This window comes from Harpia harpyja, chromosome 6 (genome assembly GCF_026419915.1).
Source record: "Harpia harpyja isolate bHarHar1 chromosome 6, bHarHar1 primary haplotype, whole genome shotgun sequence".
NCBI lineage: Eukaryota > Metazoa > Chordata > Aves > Accipitriformes > Accipitridae > Harpia > Harpia harpyja.
Genome location: NC_068945.1, coordinates 63119701 through 63140277, shown reverse-complemented (window position 1 = coordinate 63140277; position 20577 = coordinate 63119701). Strand labels below are relative to the sequence as shown.

Here is a 20577-nt window from a genome sequence, read left to right as displayed (position 1 = left end):
TGTAGGCATGTGATGAAAATCTTCTTTTCTTGTTAGCTTGACATTAACTCTTCAGTTAGTAAAACTGTTGCTTATCAAATGTAATGCTGCTCCTAGGAAAACCATGCAATTTTTTCTTTTTTTAATAAATGGAAGAAGATTTCCTGTCCCTTCTTCCCTCTCTTTCTCGGATAATTTATGGCTTGACAATACACTATCAAGGGTTGGCTAGGCACCCTCAATCCTGCCATAGCCAGTGGGGTGGAAGGTCTCCAGCACCTGAGAGGATCAGTCCTTCAGTTCCCATTTATGTATTATGAACCATGCAAAAAAGAAACATAAGTTGCAAGATCAAGTGATGCTTATTTCCCATCCATACCACAACATTTAATAAGTTAAGAGCTACTTTTGTCCATTAATTCTTTGCAGACATTCAGACAAGTTTAGGAGAAACAACATCCTTCAAAATCACATGAATCAATGCCAGCATTTTGCATATATCACACCCTCAAATCAAGCTATAACATGTGCAGCAAGCCCAGACCTTGATAGAAAAGTAAACACTTACCTTTCTTGGTTTCACTTTGTCATGGTAGTCATATTGAAAAATCCCCTTGTAGCTAAGTCCTAACCACCAAGGAATTCCCTGTTTGTCCTGGAAGAAAAAAGAAAGGGAGTTATATTGAATGGGATGGGGAAATGCTGGAGATTTCCTAGGTTGTTATTCATGGTGAAGATTTGTTTCTAAGCAATATCTTTGACTGTCATGGGCACTGTTAAATTTAACCCTGCTGAATTTCCTCAAGTCACAAAGCCACATGGTGTTTAGGAAAGATCTGTTTCACTTTTAGCTATGACATATAAAACATTTAAAATGCATCATCTGTGATCAAGTTACTCAAAATGCTGCCAGGGGAGGTGGGGAGGTTTGACATGGGTCCCTTGTGCAGTGGTGCATCCTCTTTCTCTTCCCTGCAAATTACTCAGTCTGAACACTCAGAGATTGGAGAGGAAGGAAAGTGAATCACCCAGCTGACTTGAATTATGTGGAGGGATTTTAGCATTAATCTTGAAAATGCAGCAGTAATGGGATCTTAGAGCTACCAAGTGATAAGGTCTGACAGGCTCAGACCCAACTGCTTTGTGTCTGAGCATGCAATAAAATGGCCTTATGGAGTAATGGCTGATATCTGATACCAGCCTCTTTGCAATTTACTGAACTGGAGTCCACAATGAAATTACATCTGTTCTGTTAGTGTGATAGAGAATGGCAGAGTAAAACGCAGCAAAACCAAAACCGCCACATCAGGCAGAAGCAAAACCTATTATGTGCAATATTTGCTGCCTCATTGCTGCTCACTGGTACTTACTGATCATGGGGAGTTCACTGGAATAGCTCTCAAGTGTTTGCAGGCTTGAACACCCAGCCCAATCCACCAGATCTTTCTTGATCTAGAGACCTTGATCTTGATCAAGAGATCTGGATGCAAGGGGTGCTGGAGGGATCCTGCCCTCTGGCAAAAGATGAGGCTAATGCTTTTCCCAACATGCCATACACATAGCAGGAATAGACCAGAAATGCATCTCCCTGAGACAGGCACTGTCAGATACTTGTGTTTTTATGGTACCCTATGTGTGCAAGACATTACAGACATAAGAAAAACCATATGATCTGTGCAGAGAGATAATGATGAAACACATCAAAACTTCAGGGGTGATAAATGAGGGAATATGCTCTGGGGAGTGTGGATCTAGCTTTCTTTATATGTTTATTGATTTCTCTGCTTAAAAAAAATAACAACCCTACACAGCTGGTCAGGCAGGAAAGTCATAATAAAAATAATATGAGACTGGAAGATTTGGTGATAAATCATTAGAAAAAAGAAATGAGGGATTTCATGAATACCTGCATGAAATCCACATAGTTAGAAGTGAAGAGCAGTTGGGGGGGGGAGGATGTGTTTTCTCTAGACTATAGGCCAATGATTTGGCATTAAAAAGATGTACTATATCTGTTTCCATCTACCTATATCTGAAGTGAAGGGAGATACAGTCTGCAGGTCATGGCTGACCCTAGTTAGTTGTTCGTGGATCTGCACACTGAGAAAAATCTGACTTCTTGGAACTACAAAAAGGAGTGAAGCATCAAGTCTGTCAGCAATGTGGCTGGCTTGTCCCTTTGGTGCTGCTTCACTGGCATCACCAGAGCTTGCTGCTGCTTATGGACTGAACATCTCCAGCACAATAGGACTGCAAGAGTTTTATCTCCAAGAACAGGATTTTCCTCTTTGGAGCTGTATTTACCAAACATTCACTACACAGTCAAAATAAGTTTATCCGACCACAGGAAGTGCAACCAGACTTTAGTAGCAGTGTATTGTATTCTGAAAGCAGGATGGTTATTTGTACCTCTCTCCCTCCCTCTCCAACAACAGTTTAATTCAATAAATGACTCTTTTTTGTAGCACGTACCTTTACTGCGTAATAATGCACTCCATATGTTGGGAGGGATTCTACAATGCTCATGTAACTGCAAAACAACACATAAGAATAACGTGTCTGAGAAGCTAAGAGGATTATCTGAGAAAAATGCTTTAATAAATAAATAGTTAAGTACATAAATACTTCAAGCATTAGATGAGGTGGGAGACATAGTTACATATTGTATTTACAGTCCAGTATAAGTATTTCCTGATAAAACAAAGGTCACAAGAAGTCACTCTTATTTCACTTACTTCACAATTGCTTGACCTCTTGTCTGACCATTTAGTTTCTTGTAATGTTCAATGACTCGATCCTCACTGGAAAGGAAGAAATTAGATATTTTATATAATGGCAGTATCATGACTAAGAATCCTGCCAAAAGGCGAAGAGATACTTCTGTTAACATAGCTACCGACTGAGGGAATCAAAAGATGCCAAGCAAAAGTATTAGATGAGGGGATTTGATGCAGCCCAGAGTAAACAAGGGGAACTCAGACTGAGAATAAAAATGGTTTTCTAGGAGTTGGCTTTCTGGAAGAACCTTTTTTACTCACACAGTATCTACACATACAGACTTTTCCCTCTCTGCATTGCTTATCTACAAACAATGCCCATGATATTACATTGTGTGGCAAACAGACGTGTGTTGGAGCTGCTCAAGCTCTGCTTTGCCCTAGCTGATACAACTTTTCCCAAGCCCACCAAGTTCTCTGAAAGGTAGCAAAGCTTTCAGAAATTGGTGGCCAGTAATAGCTGTAAGCCTCACAAATTACTCCTCACCGCAACTGCACAAAACCATGTACAGGAGCACTAGTGGAAGTACTCTGGAGAAATCTCTCTCAGCAGGGAGTTAAATTCCTGGTGTACACAGAGGCCATGTCTATAACAGCAGGTTAAACAGTGGCAGGGAAAGTTTCCACGACACTGAAACTTGGGTCCCTTTACTGTTAAAGTAGCGATGTGCCTTTGCATACTTTTGGGTTATACTAACTTGCATTCCCCCAGGCAACTCCTGGCTATGCACTGGAAGTTAGCATGGGCCAGGGCCCTTTCCCAACACTGCTTTGGAGACTAAGACAGTTTCATGGTATAGATGGACAGTGTTCCGCACCAGTGGGCCTCTGTGTCAGAGAACAGTTCTGGGCGTGTTTGATAAATGCATGTTGAGACATTCACCTATACACGCTAGAGATGAAGCATCCAAGAGCAGATCAGCATGACCCAAATGACAGATTGAGGGACATCTGTAAGTTCTCTTTTAAAAGAATCTCATCCCTTCTTCTCCAGTGAATGGGTAGGAGAAGAGCACAGAACCAGAGCTATTTGATGCATACGATCAGCTGTGCTAGCAAGGTCACAGCATGGCAAAGTATAAGCCAATGATCTCCTTTTGAAGGTTCACACAGCTCTCCTTTCTTTGAATTCAATGGCATTCCTCTCAATCTACAGCCATGCAAGTCACCACAGCCTCCAAGCCTGGTACTATCAGACTAGTCTGACTTTGGTTCTTCTCTAACTTCCAGCAATGTAATGCCCACAGGACCAGCTCTGTTACATTGGTATGACAGAATACTCAAGTCCTCAGGTTGAAACCCAATCTCTTGCTCTTTATGTTGCAACACCAAGGATAAGGAATCTGTTGAGTCCTCTTGAGATACTGTACAGACCTTGCCAGTCCAAGAGAAAGGAAACCTAAACTACCTTTATGCCACCTTTGTGCCCTCCCCACCTGGCACTGCATAAGCTTCCAGAAGTACCAAGTGTCTATCTAATGCCATCATGCTGCATGTGGTGCAGGCCAATGTGAACTGGCATTCCTCCCTGCATTTCCTAGGTTCATCTGGGGCCCCTAATGCAGCCTTTAAAGGCAGCCACATGGCTGTCCACCATGCGGTAATCCTTCCCCAGGCAGAACTGAAGCTATTTTTATTGCTAGACAGTGTGAAGGAGCACAGCAGTGTGGGATGGTCTGGTAGATGACCTCACCACAACTGCTCAGAAATGTCCATGGGGAATTTTGTGGAAAACTGTGAAGTGTTTCACTAGCCCTGCTAACACAACTGCGTCTTCTCATTGCTGCCTTCCCCACTTGCATCCTTGTGCCAGAGAGATCTGCGTGGAGCCAGAATCTCTTTTAGAAAGAAATTCCCCTGCCCCTGCTGGGCACAGCCTTCATAATGATCTCAGTGATGTCACAGGTAGAGGCCACACAGAGCCTGCTGTGCCATCACACACAGGATATTCTGTTCTGTGACATCACAAGGAGGACAAACTGCACTGTGACATGACAGACAAGATGTGCTGTGCACAGATGGGGCGTGGGGCCTGGCGCAGGGTAGCTGAGGACTGTGCATCCATCCCTGGTAATGCAGGGAGGAAGGGAGAGGACCAGAAACACCAGTGTAGACAGCACAGAGCAATTCAAAGTAGACGGTCTGTTGGATTGTCAGCAGGGCCAGCTGTTCCCCCACAAGCCTGTAATTTGTCTGAGAGTAACTGCTTTCCTAACTCACTCGCAAGTGACTTCCCTCGAAAGTCACTTGTGAAAATAAAAGGGCTTTTATTGGGGCAAGGTGAAGCAATGTCCCACCAGCACGCCACGGTGGGTACAGGGTGCTGATTGAGTCAGTGACAAACTAAATGGGTAAAGGAATGGTCCAGCTCTCCCATCAAATCCCTCAGAATAATTTTAATGCTTAGAAAATGATCTGTAAGCTATAAATTCAACAGCTATGAAACCACATTCGGCCCACTGATCCAAGCAAGTACCACAGATGTTATGGGCGTGCACATGAAGGCAGAGCCTGGGTCTCCTGCCATGATTATCATAAACAGGATTACTTTTGGAGCAATAACTGAATTACATGAGTGTTCAGTACTGGAAGATCTCCAAAACCCATCATTCTTAATAAAAAAGATAGACAGAGAGGGCTTACAGCCCTTTGAAATTACCTCTTAAAACCACGATTACATGTGGATGCAATTCCTCACTGTCTCAGACAGGAACAAACCAGGAGTGACTTTTCAGAAAACAATGGAGTGTCTCCAGTAGAAAATGCTCTTAGCTTTTGTTTCCACTCTGTGCAGTTTATTGTACAGATCAAGCCCTCATAGTGATGCCATTCAAGGAAAGCAGAGATGTACCTACAAGATGATTACCTAATGTGATTCTGGATATGCTCTGCTTTCTTACAAATGATTATTAAAAAATAATGGATGATGTTCCCAGATCATACCCCTTGGGTAGGGAAGTCAATCGATGGCCCATTTCCTTCAAAAGGACAGATTAGATATCAGGGAGCCTTCCTGAACAGTGGGATGAATAAAGTTATGATGTTCTCAACACATACTATAAGATGTGGGATAGTCCAGGCTCTACCCAGTTCTCCTAAACAAATGCAGGCAACGCTCTCTATACCTCCACTGCATCATTAGGATAGTGATGATCTTCCTTTCCATTGTATAATGTCTTGAGGTCTACAGACGTTAAGTGCCAGATAAATATCATCCTTGTTTCTACTTTTGGACAAAACCCCTAAAGCCTGAATTATCAATTGAGCCATGAATATTTAGGAGTGGGATTTGCTGCCTTTCACCTTCCTACAGCATGGAGCTAGTCACACTTTGGGGAAGAAAACAGATACTCCAGAGCACAATTCTTCCTGACAGCAAAGGGAGCTGAGGGCACCTAGCTCAGATGAAGAGGTCTACACTGAAGAAATGTTCATGGTCAGATGAATCCCACCCCAGCTTCTTGACAGTCTCTCCTCTAACAGTTCTTTGAACTTCCTTTTCATTCCCTGCGCAAGAAGGATCATCCAGCACAGAGGTCACTTTCTGCCTCCAGCTCTGGGACAGAGGGGTAAGCCCAGCATGTGCCAGGGAAAACAAGCAAAATCATTCATGGGTCAGAAGGAGCATTAGCAGAGCTTATAAACATTCTCCCCTATCATTTCAGCTGTTCATCTCTGAGCGGCTGCCATGCTGCTATTGACAGCTGGGAGAGAGCTGGGACACTGCCTGGACCACCAGCTGACGTCTCCTTTCCCCCGCTCTGGCTTGTTGCTGTGTCAGTGACACAGACACTCATTCATAATGCAGGGCTGACAGTGGATGCTTAACTAATGTGGAGACATGGAGGCTGCTGAAACACTACCGTCTGTTTGCCAGCCTATAAAACATTCCCCCCAAAGCTGAAAAAATTAGTACACGGGTGATATCCTGCAGCAGACAACTCTGATAAAGATCTTAAGAACTACCAAGAAATCTGTCCTGTCCCAGCAGCTTACAGAACTGGACAGCAGACAACTTGCAAGCAAATGCAGGGCCAGAGTTTCTCATCATCAGATCCAGATTTTCAAAGGTAATTGTTTCCCCCTTCTCTTCCCAGCACACTGAGCTGTTTTAAATAGCTGTCCACTCATTGCTGCACCTTACTGTTGTTCTGTTTCTAACCTTTGTCCATCTTGATTATATTCTTGAACTTACTAACATCTTTATTTTCAGTCATATGTTATCCCACTGAAGCCAGCAGAGCATCTCTAGGGCCAAATGGACCAAGAGCAGGATCAGAGCCTCAGGTCTGTGTTGTATTAGAGAAACTAAGTAGTGATTTTCAGCTGATATTTTCAGAGGTGAATTTTCTCGCGATGCTGATGCTTTAGGTTGCTAAAAACAAGCTTGCATTCAAAATCTGTTGGAACCTGGAAGGAGTCTATCTTCCCCCAGGTCTGTTGAAAATCCCATACTAGCACCCACTTTTGTGCTGTTGTATCTCCTCCTTGCATTCTTACTGGTAACCTAGTACTGGGATGGCTTGCTGGGGATGATCTGTATTGAGATAAAATGCAATGACAATGGCTGGAAAGGAGTGCTCTGAACTAACACAGGTTCTCTCCTGTCTCATTATGATTAGTTTTGTGTGTAAAATAATAAATATTGTCAGTTGTTTCCATGCATGGCAAGAGAAGCCACAACTCAAGGCCCTGGTTCCTGGACTATGTGGGAGTCACAAACTGATTGCATACAGAAAAGAACAGGGTGAAATTTGTATCCAGTGTGTAATCTGCATGAGATGCAGAAGTGTAAGAAAACAGTTTTAAGAATCTGCTCTCTTAGATCACAGAAGTTTGATCTATACTTCAGAGGCTTTTTGTCTGATTGACCAGCAGCCTCTTCTTGTGAGCATTCAGCATTTCAGAGGGTGTTTATGAAAAAGCCACCATTAAAAAATAATGCACTACTGATGTATAAGAGGTCTCTGAGACCTGGTTACTGAAGCGAAATCACAAGGGAGTCACAGGACTGTAGCCACTGGTTTTATTACCCCATTGGAAACAACCAGCTTCCCATCCTGCGACCTGTTCTCAGTTACATATGATCTCGCACAAAATTAAGTATAGCTGCAAGAAGTGCTGTACCTTGTGTATAACAGTAAATACTCGCATTCTGAGCTTGAGGTTTTTACATGGCTCTTCTTGCTTCAGGTGACTGAACATGGCCCAAACCCAAGGATAGCGTCTTACGGACAGAGGCAGTCCCAGACCTCGCTGACATTTCCCAGCAGAAGTCCTTAACATAGGCATGTTGACTAACAATTCCCAACAGTGGGGGCAGACAGATCCTGATGGGCAGATGGGGCCTGACAGGCAGCCTGGGTTGTCACTGCTTTCCTGTGTATGGATACCATCACAGGCAACTGAAGCAAAGGCTATGTGGGCACTTTAATAAGACCTCAGTCCATGTTGCTGCTGAAGGGTCAAATTTGCCTTCCCTGTCCATGGCTACTTGTTCCCACCACTGCTCTTGTGGTGGCTTTTAGCTCGAGCTACCAGTCTGTCAGTCAGACCAGGCCACCGACCTGGCTGGAAATGCACTGCTTTTCAATGTGTGGATTAGTTTGTGGAAAAAGGAAAGAGCTACTACAAAGAGGGAGACCATTCTTCTTCCAGTGAAATGGCAGCCTACATTTATCAATTTCTCATAAAGTTTTGGTTTGGTTCTTAGACAGAAACACCGGGAGACTCTGAAGATCCACAGCTTTTGTGTTAGTGTTCCTAACCTCAGCTGGGGACTCTGAGTCTCTCCTCATGTGCTCAGAAAGTGATTAGGAGACCTTACAGACTAGCTTGCCTACGGCTTGACACGAGATGCAGCTAATTCTGGTATTGCAGCCATGCTAGGAAAAGTGGATGGCCTTCCTGGCAAAGGGAAGAATTGAGATCATAAACTACAAACCGATTTGTTTTCCCCTGCCATCCTCAGATTACCAAGATGCAGAAATTAAAAAAGTAGCAGATAAAGAAGTTCACTCCCACCCCCAGGCTTATAGCCTAATGCTTTAAAGGCAAACATGAAAGAGAAACAAGCAGAAAATCAAGTGAAAGCATCTCCCCATTAATGAACAGTCTTTCCCCAAATTCTTTCCTATTTGCACAGATAAAAGGGATAGGCAGGGTGGCACAAAGAATCTATGTGTGGGGCATACACATTAATTTAATTGTGACCCTGCTCCTACCCTGGATTTAATTTTCAGTGCGATAAAGACAGATCTCCCAATCCTCCACCTCTGAACATTACCTAGTTTGTATAAAAGGAGAACTATATACCTTTCAGTTCAGCTATGCCATACAGAGAGGACTTGCAAGATGAGGCTCAATCACTCAAAAGTAACACAGAACAGTGCAAAACATTGACATTTCAAACTGGGAAAACTGCACAGATGCAAAGTGCTGGGAAAGGAAATGGCACATTAGGCCTCTTGATTTCATCAGGACACTTGCATGTTTACAATGAATTTTCTGGCCAGACATTACTGCAGCCATTTTGGCAGATGGGGAAACTGAGGCCCACCGTGGTAGCTCTACTTGTGTTGAATCATGCAATGGGTCAGTGGCAGACCCAGAGCTAGAAGGCAGGAATCCCTGCATCCCAGTTCCACTCTCAGATCACGTACTGCTAGATCCAGGTCCTGCATAAGACATTGCAAAGCTGCTCAGCAGAATGATACGTTACCAGTAAGCGAGGGAAGGATGCTCCTTCAGTGCTGGTGTTGGAAGGGCTGGCAGCTTCTTTAATTCATTCCTTACAACTTCATTGCTGAAAGAGAGTTCAAAAGGAAGATCAGGCTACAAGAAAACAACCACAATATTTGATATGACCTGACCTAGCTGGCAGGCTGCTACGGCTCTACATCTGTTCCTCCTTAACAAAAGGCACTGGGGTTTCCTTTTTCTTCTCTCTTTATTTGTTTTATGGCAGCCCAGTTAACTTTTCCCTCTATTATCAAAATTGGTGAGAAGCTCTCCCAGATGGTTAAGTTGAAGCACTTCCTACCAGTGACTGGACACAAAAGCCACCATGTCACATTTCATTGAAGAGAGTCCCATGGACATGTTCATACAGAGAAAAAGTGATGCTTTCAGCTGCAATAAATCACCTTTATTTAATGCATTACAACCTGCTGCAAAAAGTAATGATTTACTTTCTTAGCATCACAGGTTGCTCTTAGCCTCTTGCCCCAGTGACCTGGCCTTTGCACATCTTCATTGATAAGACGCCAGCTTGAATTTTTGCCATGCTACACAAAACCCTCCGTGGGACCAGGCCCAACCACTTCACTAACATTCTCCTCCGTGCAACCTCTAGTGGCCACACTGGCCAGCTGGAGCAGCATCAGTGCGCACCAGTGAGCAGGGAGAGCTCATGAAACAGGAGGCAGATTCTCACAGATGAAATGAAACCGTGGGATTTTCTTCTACAAACCCCAAATGCCTCCATTCCCACTGTTAAACACAGAAGGAATTGTGTGCACATGAAAAAAAAAAAATCCCTCAAAGGCTTGGGAAGGAAGGCAGTGTTGCTGTTACCTTTAAAATTCTAGAAATACACAGCCAAGAGGGCCAGACAGGACACTGAGGAGTGCCAAAGAATTAATGTTTATTGGTTTACTTCTTAATAGCAGTTTTTTTCTGCCTTCTTGTACCCTGCCTTTTATCCTGCCAAAAAGTGCGGCTGTCCTGGAGCTGTGGAGAGAGATAACTCTTCCAGAGCTCCAGACTTCCAAGCCCCCTGGCTTCTCCTGCAGGGCAGCAGGGCCATTAACCAGGCAGACAGGTAGTCTTGGCATCCCCAGCTGTAGAACAGCCATCCTAACATCTGCTAAAGGCCCAAGGAGCCCTTGGACGTGCCAGGTCACCCTGAGTTTTGTTCTTGTTTCTGGGACAGTCTGTATGGTGGCTTGTAGAGATGTGATATTGCTTCAGTTGTAAAAATCTTCCCACAGCATTTCTCCATTTGGACACGCCAGCAGCAGGCTCTGCCTGAGACCTAGGTGGGTTTGTCTTAATTGGAGTTTGCAGGTTAATTGCTAGGTTGGGCCATAGGGTAAACCACTAACGTAAATCCTGGAGCAGGCATTTTGGGTATGTTTGCAGGCATTTATTATCATGGTAGTTCCCTGACAATCAAGTAGTTTTAAAACAGGACCACAACTTCTAGTCAAGACAAATCTATGACACAGATGCCCAAGTCTCAATTAAGTTCAAATTTTGCAGAGTGAAGATGTGTAGAACAGCACTTACAAGAAATGACTAAGGCAACTACTTCCATGTTAAGCACATAGAAAACCACTCAGTAGCACCTCATATGCCAAGTCAAATAACTCTTGACAAACAGTTTTTGAACACCCACTTCTGCCTAAATCTCATGGTCATTTGACCGTCAGATAGATCTTCCTTTGTAAGTGCAAATGCTCAAAACCTATTCAGATTTTTTCTTCCATGGCAGGTAAATATATCCACAAGTCTGAACAAGAAGCTGCTCTGTTCTGTGTTATCTGCTGATCTGGCCGCTCTGTTCTGTGACTGACAGCCTAGAAAACAAGCTTTTGCTGTTTACAGAGTTTACCAGGTCTGCCCAGAGAGGTGTCCTCCACAGCATGTACATACTCAGCTCTTACTGAGTTTTTTTGACATTTTGAAAGAAACAGGAAAAAAAAATAGAACGCAGCACAATCAGAGCACAAGCAGCAGTCACTGCCCTCAAGTGAAGATTTTTTGAGGCTGGCTGCTCATAGAAGGAAGTTGAGAAATTTCCAAAACTTTTCTGGGAAAACAGGGAGTAATTTCCAAACAGGGACTTTCTGAGCCCAGAAAACTGTCAAATAGGGCAAGATTAGTGGTGACTAACTATCTTTGAGAGTCTGGGAAAATGCCTGAATCTGTAGTGGCTCCCATAAGAGAAAGGGCTAACACCAGTCAGCTCCATCTTTTCTGTCAGTGAGGAGCAAAGCTTGCTTGCACTGTGATAAAAAGTCTTTTAGGAATCAGAAAAAAAGACATTCTTAGTGATGTTGTTGGATGGGATTAGCATTTCGGCTCAGTACCTAGAAAATACCATAAAGGTAGTGCCTCACAACCTCAAAGTGCCAAATGTATTTCAGGTAATCACTTCCAGGAACAAAAAGGTATTATTTCATTCAGTGGTCCATATATTCACTAAGTCTTCTGGCAAGACTTGTCTCAAGACAAATGAATTTAGACTCCCAAAAGGATGTCAAACCAAGAAAAAGGAAAAAAATAATGACTCAGGTTGCATTTGAACTAGTGGCCATGAGGTCACTTTCCTCTTGGCTCCTTTTAAAACACCAAACCCCTTAATTTTTAAAATGTTTCCAGCAGGATCACAAGTGGTTTTGTACTTACTGCCTTTCCCGCTCTTTCTAGTGAAATATCTCAGTGTGTTTATTTTTTTACTGTATTTAGAAAGTGTTTGTTTAATCCGGTCACTTGTGCTGCATTTATTTTATATTCAAAAGTGTCCAACTCCAGGGTTGTTATATACGGAAGGGTGCTTTTGATACAGATTTATTAATATACAGGGGAAAGGCTCCAAACACACTTTCTCTGTATCCTCTAGACTACTTTATTCCTGTGCTATGGTGGAAATTATAATATTTAAAATACTGAATAACTATGAAAACTGAACTGGAAAAGCCATCTGCATGGGACCCTGAAAGCTCGTTGGATATCCAGAAATAAGGTCGACTGAATGGAGAATGGACCCAGAAAACAGAACTCCACAGTTCTGCTCTTAGTTCTGGTACTGCTTGTTTAATGAGTACTGGCCAAATGTATTAGTCACCACATCTCAGTATTTCTATCTACACATGGGGGGTAAAAGGCCTATCTAGCCACTTCATAAGCATTTTGTGAAAAACAAGTTTTTGCAAACTGGCTGCAATTATTTTGAGCAGGATTACATACGCAGTTGTCTCAGGAAATCCATACATTTTCCAGCATGTGTAATAACAATGATCAGTAACAAAACAAAACTGCAGGTTAAAGTTATCAACTCTTCTCAGCGTGGTAATTCATTCTCTTAAATGAAAGAGGAAATGCAGTGCCTGAGATTCTCAGATTAAATGGTACCATTTGAAATACAGTGTTTAGGATCTTCTCCATAAGGTTGCAAGAATGCAGCCTGGGTTTTGTAACCCCTTAAAAAATTCTGATTGGTTAAGTGTCACTTGGTTACACAGAAGAAAAGTAAGCCTGAAACTATGTTAGATTGCCATCTGCCCAAACGTTGAAATTATTGTGAAATTCTGCTTAACAGGAAACTGGCCGTCTGCTTTACTCCCTTGTTATTCTTTCATATGTTGCTGGGAGATACTTGGAGTTCATTCGAAATGTCTCATATTGCTTAAATGGAAGAAATCTAGCAATGAGAGCCTGTCTGAGGAACTAGCTGCAATGGTTCGGGATTTTGTTTGACTTAGGGTTTTTTCTTTCCCCTCCCCAAACTGAGGGACAAATGATCAGTATATGTTATTTCCAGCTGCTTTGACATAGATACTGTTTAAGGTTAAAGAGCTGGATTCTGAACATTTAAAACTAAAGTTGGTGTGAGTTTCCCAAAGATTTTGGTCAATGTCAGATTGGACTCTAAATCTGGTAGGATTAATTTAGGGGAAAAATCTCAACTATTTTAACAATATGCTATGCTCCCCCCCAAATTAGCCAGGGCAACCTGGTTCCTTCCTCTATGTAGGCCTAAAGAGAGTCACGCCTATAGGATTTGTGTTCACCTAAGGAATTTAAATTTGTCCTGTCCATGCTCTGCGAACCAAGTGTGACTCAGCTCCCAACTAGAAGCAAGATTAACTTGAGGCAATAACCTTTACATCTGTCTGCAGGATACTAGTTTAGGAGCTTTATACATGCGATTCTGTGCCTTTGAAGTAAAAATTTTTGCAGCTAATATCAAAATGCACAGATCCAATCTTAAGTGTCCTGTTCAACCTGAGAATCAGCTAAACAGGGATACTCAATTGTCCTAAATTCAGTGGTATGTCCCAGCCTAAATGTAAACCTTTTCCAGTATTGTCAGCTGAAGCATTTGGGGATTCTTTTAAATAACATGAAAACCACTCTCCTTTAATGTAGAGGACTAGGAACTTCTTAAGGAGAATAACTTTTTACTTTAAACCTTGCTCTGCCTAAATCTATATCAACTAAGAGATGTGCTCTTTGTACAACTCTGCTTGCAAAACACTGAGTTGGACCAGGCTACTTACAGCAAACACTGAGAAATACTTTTCTTAGTTGATCTAAATGGGTTCAGGAGCTCAGGGTTTCTGATGGGCTTGTTTTTTAAATGAAACACACATTAGAAATGGAAATGGGCTTAGTCAAATTGCTCGCTCTAGGTGCCAAACAGATCTGTCAGGGCTATTGTGGCATCTTAGTTCAACACAGATAAGGGTGACTCGGACTATGTGCTCTCCAGGCTTACCAAACACTGGGCAGTCACTGTGATGTCTGAGTTAGGTGGTACTCCAAGGTGGCAAGAATCAGTGATAAGAGACTCATGCATGACGATGACCTACCAAAGGACGTAGAACATGTGTTTGGAATGGCACATAAGCCCCTTTTGGGGAAAGAAAAAAGCAGTACTATGAGCACAGTCATTATTCTGAGGCATGGGATTATTTCCTCAAAAACAGCAGTGGGACCTGCTGTCATTGTAGATGCATCAGTTCACAGAGGTAGAAAACTGACTGCTAGAGTTTGTAAGATCAGTTCTGGTTTGTGAGCTCCTATAAGCCCCAAAAAGCAGAGTTGCAGCTGCATTCATGAGTCCTGAACCAGCTCCCTGTGATCTACCACCTGGGTGCAGTGGGGTTTGGAGGTAACCACACTCTGGCCACCATAGGCAGGTGCCAACCCACAGCTGAAATTGTGACAATTTGGCATTTGCTATCCCCGCACCTGAGGTGATCGGTGGTGACTCATAGGAAGGCTCCCATGGGGAAAAGCAATTCTCCCATCACTACAAACCAGCCAGTGCTTATGCACTTTTCTGGATCAGGGCCAAAGAGAAACTTGTAGTCTCACAAGCTATAAATCTGCTGGTGGCAGCAGACACGACAGGTGTGGGAAATCTGCAGTCTGCGTTCCAAGCATGCAACCCTTCAGAATTAACTTATTTCTTCAAAAACAAAGCAGGAGTTCAAGAGTTCAACCTTCACGCAATGTATGCTGCCATGCACAACATATTATCTTTAAATCTCAGCAGCAAGACATTCACAACGGCAGAGCTTCTTTGTTTCAAAGAGTAGCCACTTCTATTTCAAACAGCATTTCAACATCAACTAACTTCAAACATTGAAGCTAACTTCAGCCCTAAGAGAAGTCAGAACATTTGTCTCCATCTGCAGTTCCTCTGGCTGGCCCCAGGCTTGATTTGCCTCCCAGATTTTACACTCCTGATATGAATAACCACAAATCTCAGCAAGCAAAATCTTGACCACAATGACCTCATGTTGACTTCAGTAGCACCTGGATCTCACCCAGCACATAAACCTATGTCAGTGCACATTAGAGACGAGCTGCTGGACAGACATCCTTGGAGATGCTAAGTCTTCTCCTAGGCCATAGAGGGTTAGGGTAGCATTCTTCTACCCTCCTCCAAGAATAGGCTTTAAAATCCACTAATACAGCAGATTGCTTTGCCACCAAAGCCCATTTATAAATTAAGATCCCTGGCAGTGTCAGCAAGTTGTTACAACACCACTTCTCTACCTGACTTGGATGTAAGGGTTCCCCCTTCCAGCTTAAACCATTGTGATTCACAGGTGAAAAGGACTAAGAGCTAACTGTTTTAATGGGGATGGTGATGACAGTCACACCAATGTGGGGAAAGCAATTAACACCATGTGTTGACGTATCTTCTGTGCTCTCAGAGAAGATTCCTCATTTCTCTGTGGCCTAGAGAAAAGCACTGTGATAAACTCAACCATTCCTTTTACAAGGTACGTCAAACACCTTTTAGCAGATGGATGCTTTCTACTGGCTGTTTCCACTTCTGGTCTGGAAACAGATACTTAAAGATAAAATGCTTTCAGTCCTATTACTCTGAGCCATCTGATTCCTTTCTATTCTGTGTTTCATAGTCTGAATGTACACTTTCTGGGTGTGTTTACATCATGTCCAAGATATTCTGAGAAACATTAAATATTGTTCTTCATAGCAAAACCAGTGGAAGATGTGGTTTGTCACAGGTTTGAATGGTAAAACTCTGCTTGGTCCCAGCTCTTCTGGGCTAAGCACTTGGCAGTGCATCGAAAACCAGACTGAAAAGTAAAAGAGCCACATGCACTCCAGTATCCCCTAAATAAATACTGCTGATAGCTGAGTTATTCCAAATCGGGCGGAACTGAAAAATGAAGCAAGACTGGGCTTGTGTTTCTGTGGTCAGATGCCTGTCAGGATTTTGCAAGTTGATTAAGGTTTTGAGAAATGATAAGGGAGAACTTAAACTTCCTTTTAGCAAGGGTTACCTTATGTCATCTCTGATTCCACGATGGGCAGGCAATATTTGCAATGCATTGTTCCTTCTCACTGATTTGTCTCAATTTTAGCTGACTAGAAGTCTCAGTCCACTAGAAGGTGGAACCTGCCTGTTATTCACAGCCTCCTATGGGTGCACAGAGTATCATTACAGTCTTCTCTCAGTGTATCTCAATGCTGACAAAATTAAGACACCTCTTAAGGCTCATCTGGCAATTCAACCTCACTGCCCATTCACACCTTATTTTCTTCTCTGAAACTAACTTCAATGGATATTGTGGTCCTCCAGCTGAACTCAAGTTCAGGTCAGCAAAAGTAATATATGGAGTATGTGAAATTTTTAGCATAGACAGTTCTCCTGAGTTTCAGAAGAACTTTCATGTTTCTTGGTTGAGGCATCAGCCGGCCATCTGACCTTTGGTTGCTACTAAAGTGTAACTGACAGATACTGTCAACTTAAATGAAAATTCTTAGTCATTTCATTAACAGTCTTCTGAAACACCAAGCACAGTCACCTCTCTGAATTTCTTACAGCAAGTCTGAAGATTTGGCTCAAGAGATAGCAGAAGTTCAACAAAAGCAATTATCTAAATTGTGATTTTGAGAACTCTGTCCAAATTCAAGCTGAAATATCAATTAGTGATGGAATTTTAATGTTGCCTCTGGCTGGATCTGTGATATAGCAGTGATTGTCGAGCCATTTCCTTAGTAATTTCCTTCTGAAGACTAGTCTATTTCCTGAACTTCATGGGCATATAAAGAGATTTGTCAACAACAAAGTCACAAACGATGCTGTTTGCAAGGCATGCTCTGGTCAAAGGCTGTTTTTTGTGAAGAAATGATTTCAGGAAACACGATATCTATGTTAGGAATGCATTCCTATTGCTACACAGCTACAACTGAGTCGCATCACTCATACAGTGATTTTACCAGAGTCATTCTCACAGCACACAATGGCAAAAACTTTTAAGTTCACCTACCTTGAAAAATCTCCCTTTGCCTCCTGTAAAATGAGGAAGAAAAATTAAAAATACATCATTAAAAATAGAAAAAAAAAATTAAGAAAACGGCTGTTCAAGATTTTCCATTTGCAAAATTCATTTAGCAGCAATTTCCTGTTGTAATTGATTCCTCATGTATTTTTTGGAACCAGTATCTAATGTCAAGTGCCATGATACATGCAGTGAGCTGGGCAGATTAACAAACAAAAGGTTTGCCTAATACAGAGCCAGATGATTCCTCATTCTGCTAGTGGATACCCAAGAAGCTGCAGGAAATAATGCTAGTAAATGAGTAATTTTTTGGGTCAGTGTGGATGCTACATTACTAGAAGATCTCTGAAGTCTCAGTGACTTTGCAGCCTCTGAGGCTGCAAGTCCCCTGAGTCTTTTTACAAGTATTCTGGTTATTTTCTAGTAACCAGACTTTCAAAAAGCTAGCTCACTGTCAGCTTTCAAGGGGATGCAAGACACAGGTTTCTCTAACTCCTTGCTGGGTGTCTGCGGGAGTATTTAGCTCCCTTACTTATATGTCTAGATATTTCTATTTATTACCATCACAGCCTGGTATTAAAGGGCTCAGTAATGTTCCACTCCAGTAATTAGATTAGTACCTGAGTCTTAACCGTATATCTGGTGAACCCTCAAAATCTGGTGAGTCCCCTCCTCAATAGATGTAGTATGCATTTTGCATTTTCCATAGGCAATATGCATTTCATATGATGCATGCTAAAGCACCTCATTTGCCATCAGCTACACAGAAGGCGCAGTGCAAGAATGTAATTTGTGCAGTGAGGGAGTTTCCACTGCCTAGAGGACTGGGTTTTGCATTCACGTCTCTTGTCTTTACATCTGTCCATCCACCCGCAAAACCCGTCAGCCCATGTCCAGTAGTGTTTCAGTCCTGAGGCTGGGGTAAACTTCAGAGCTTTGGCGGTACTTAAATTTGTTTTGGTAACACAACAATTTGAAATAAGGCTGCAGACTAAATTACTTGAGTTCTGGCAGTCCTTTACTGTATTTCCCATTTCCCTCTGAGTGAACTGAAGGGCAGACAAGCTCTCCTCTGGTTCAGAAGGAGTCCTTGAGCATATCATGATTAATAGTTCAACACACAGCAAAACCCAAAGGGTATGCCCTGGCCTGCACAGGGATGAGCATACTGAATTGAAAAAATAATTTTGTAGGGTAGATTCTCCATACTTCAGTTCTTTGACCTAAATGCTGCAGTGAGAAGTAGAACAAAATGCAGTATGGTCCCTCTTGTTTTGCTTGGATCCTGTCACAAACATGGTTTGTAGTAATTTCTGGTTACAGACAGCAGGGGTGTGGCTTGTTTTGACTGTTTTCATTAAGTTACACATCAAACTACTACAGGAATACACGTAACATCCTGTGTTTGTGATGAGAAACAATCACAGCAACAAGGGTTACAGTGGCAGATCTGGATCTGGTTGTACAATTACTAAGTGCTCAAGTTATTCATCAGGATGAACAGACAATAGATTCATAACCCTATTGCTGCTTCTCACAATGAGCCTGTTGTTTGATGTGTATTCCCCCAACAGCCAATATGCAATTTCTATAATGTGCTTTTAATTGAGTCCCCCATCCTGACTCTTTCACTCCATTTTTGTTACATAAAACAATTTTAATGAAGATTCAAATCCCTACGCATTAATAGCTTCTTTAACATGGAAAGTGCTATAGAAGTGCAATGCATTGTTATTTATTAGTGCAGTCTGATGAGATGGCTTGACTGCTCACATGGCTTCTCATAGCTTCATGGCTGATGGGAGAAAAAATTAAGACTACACTGTATGAAGTGATCACCTGACAATTATCTCTGATTTTCTCCCACAGCCATGCTCCTAAAAAGAGATGTTTCACAAAAAACACCTCCACTACCCTGAAAAGATTCCTTTTTGGGAAACAGAGATTAACCAAACGCTGCTGGCAATTTGCTTTCTGACCCTTTCCCTCTTCCTGAAGAGCAGGACTTTCAAAGACAATTTTTTTCTGGAGAATTTTTTTGGAAAGTCTTTAAGCCATTCTGCCCATGCTGGAGAATACAGACAGTTGCATACGTAGAAGCTTCTGGAGATCATCAGAGGGCCAAGCTCCACGGGCGAAACAAATGCAAGTAAAGTCACTGGAGAAGAACCCACTGCATATGGATTTCACCTAGGAAATTGCATTCATCACATAGATTTTCTTTGGCTTTACATCATACCCCAGGGTCTTGGATACCTGTGTCAGTGCAAACATAGTATACATTTATGTATGCAAAATGTTGGGCAGTGGAATCTGCTCCATGCGTAGAGAGGTCTGGTTTGAGAGCCTTCTGTACCTATTTTGCAGTGATATAAATGACGGAAACTGTGTAAAGACATCTTTCTCCTGCAGTTGGGGGAACCCTTACACTTCCATACAGCCATTTTGGATTTGGCAAATCAAAAGACTTAATGCAACAGGAGGAAGCATGAAGTGAGAGAAGGCGGGTGCTTACCTGCAAGATGTATGCAGCCAGTTCAAACACCACTTCACTGTCAACCTCAATGAGTTCCTTGAAAGGTGAAGAAAAAAAGAAAAAGAGAGTTGAGTCTGAGCTTCTGTAAGAAGGACGTGCATCTCCTCCTGGCTACTGCATGGTGAAGCATGCAGTGCCAGTTTTCTCCCCTGGCTAGGCTTCAAAGCATTCCCTGTGCTCTAGAGACCAACGTGAGGGAGAACCTGCCCACTCAGATGTGGAGAAAGCCAAATATTCAGCGTAATGGCTTGGTAAATAAGCATAACTGGATGTGGCATGAAGGGATTCCTGGGGAGGAGAGAGGAGAAGGCAGGTGGAAGGGGGAGGATCAAGGTAATTTTTATTTTCCTGTGTGATGTAGTGAAAGGTAGTCTGGGAAATAAATTTTTTCTCCCCCAAATGTCACCCGTGCTTCAGGGGAACACAGCCTTGTCCTTGGCTCACAGAAGCAAGGAAATGAGAAAATTTGTCTTCACTGAGGTTGTGTCAAAGCCCCTGCAGAACTCCTCTGGCACTTGCCCAGGGTAAACTCACAGTAAAAAGAGCCATATTCCCTCTTGCAGGAAGGGAACTCTGGTTTCAGCTCCTTCATCCCCATGAGCACTGGGGCTGGGGGTGCTTTGAGACTGAGCTGTGACAGCAAATCTTTTAGTAGATCTTCACTGCTCCATTCTATAGCATCCAGCTCCTGGTGAAAGCAGTCTTGGAGGGTCAGGTGAAATTGTGAGCGTTT

At 42.6% G+C, this 20577-nt stretch overlaps 1 protein-coding gene across 8 annotated transcripts in view; it reads right to left on the bottom strand.

The window, feature by feature from the left end:
- Positions 1 to 20577, bottom strand: part of FRMD4A (FERM domain containing 4A) — a 385672-nt gene that overhangs the window by 57021 nt on the left and 308074 nt on the right. For all 8 annotated transcript variants that reach the window (XM_052790915.1, XM_052790916.1, XM_052790913.1 and 5 more), the window contains 6 exons: positions 19824 to 19880; positions 17297 to 17319; positions 9478 to 9561; positions 2715 to 2780; positions 2452 to 2509; positions 548 to 634 (listed from right to left, as the gene is read on the bottom strand). In XM_052790915.1, coding sequence (XP_052646875.1) covers positions 548 to 634; positions 2452 to 2509; positions 2715 to 2780; positions 9478 to 9561; positions 17297 to 17319; positions 19824 to 19880 — 375 coding nt within the window. The remainder of the gene's footprint in view (positions 1 to 547; positions 635 to 2451; positions 2510 to 2714; positions 2781 to 9477; positions 9562 to 17296; positions 17320 to 19823; positions 19881 to 20577) is intronic.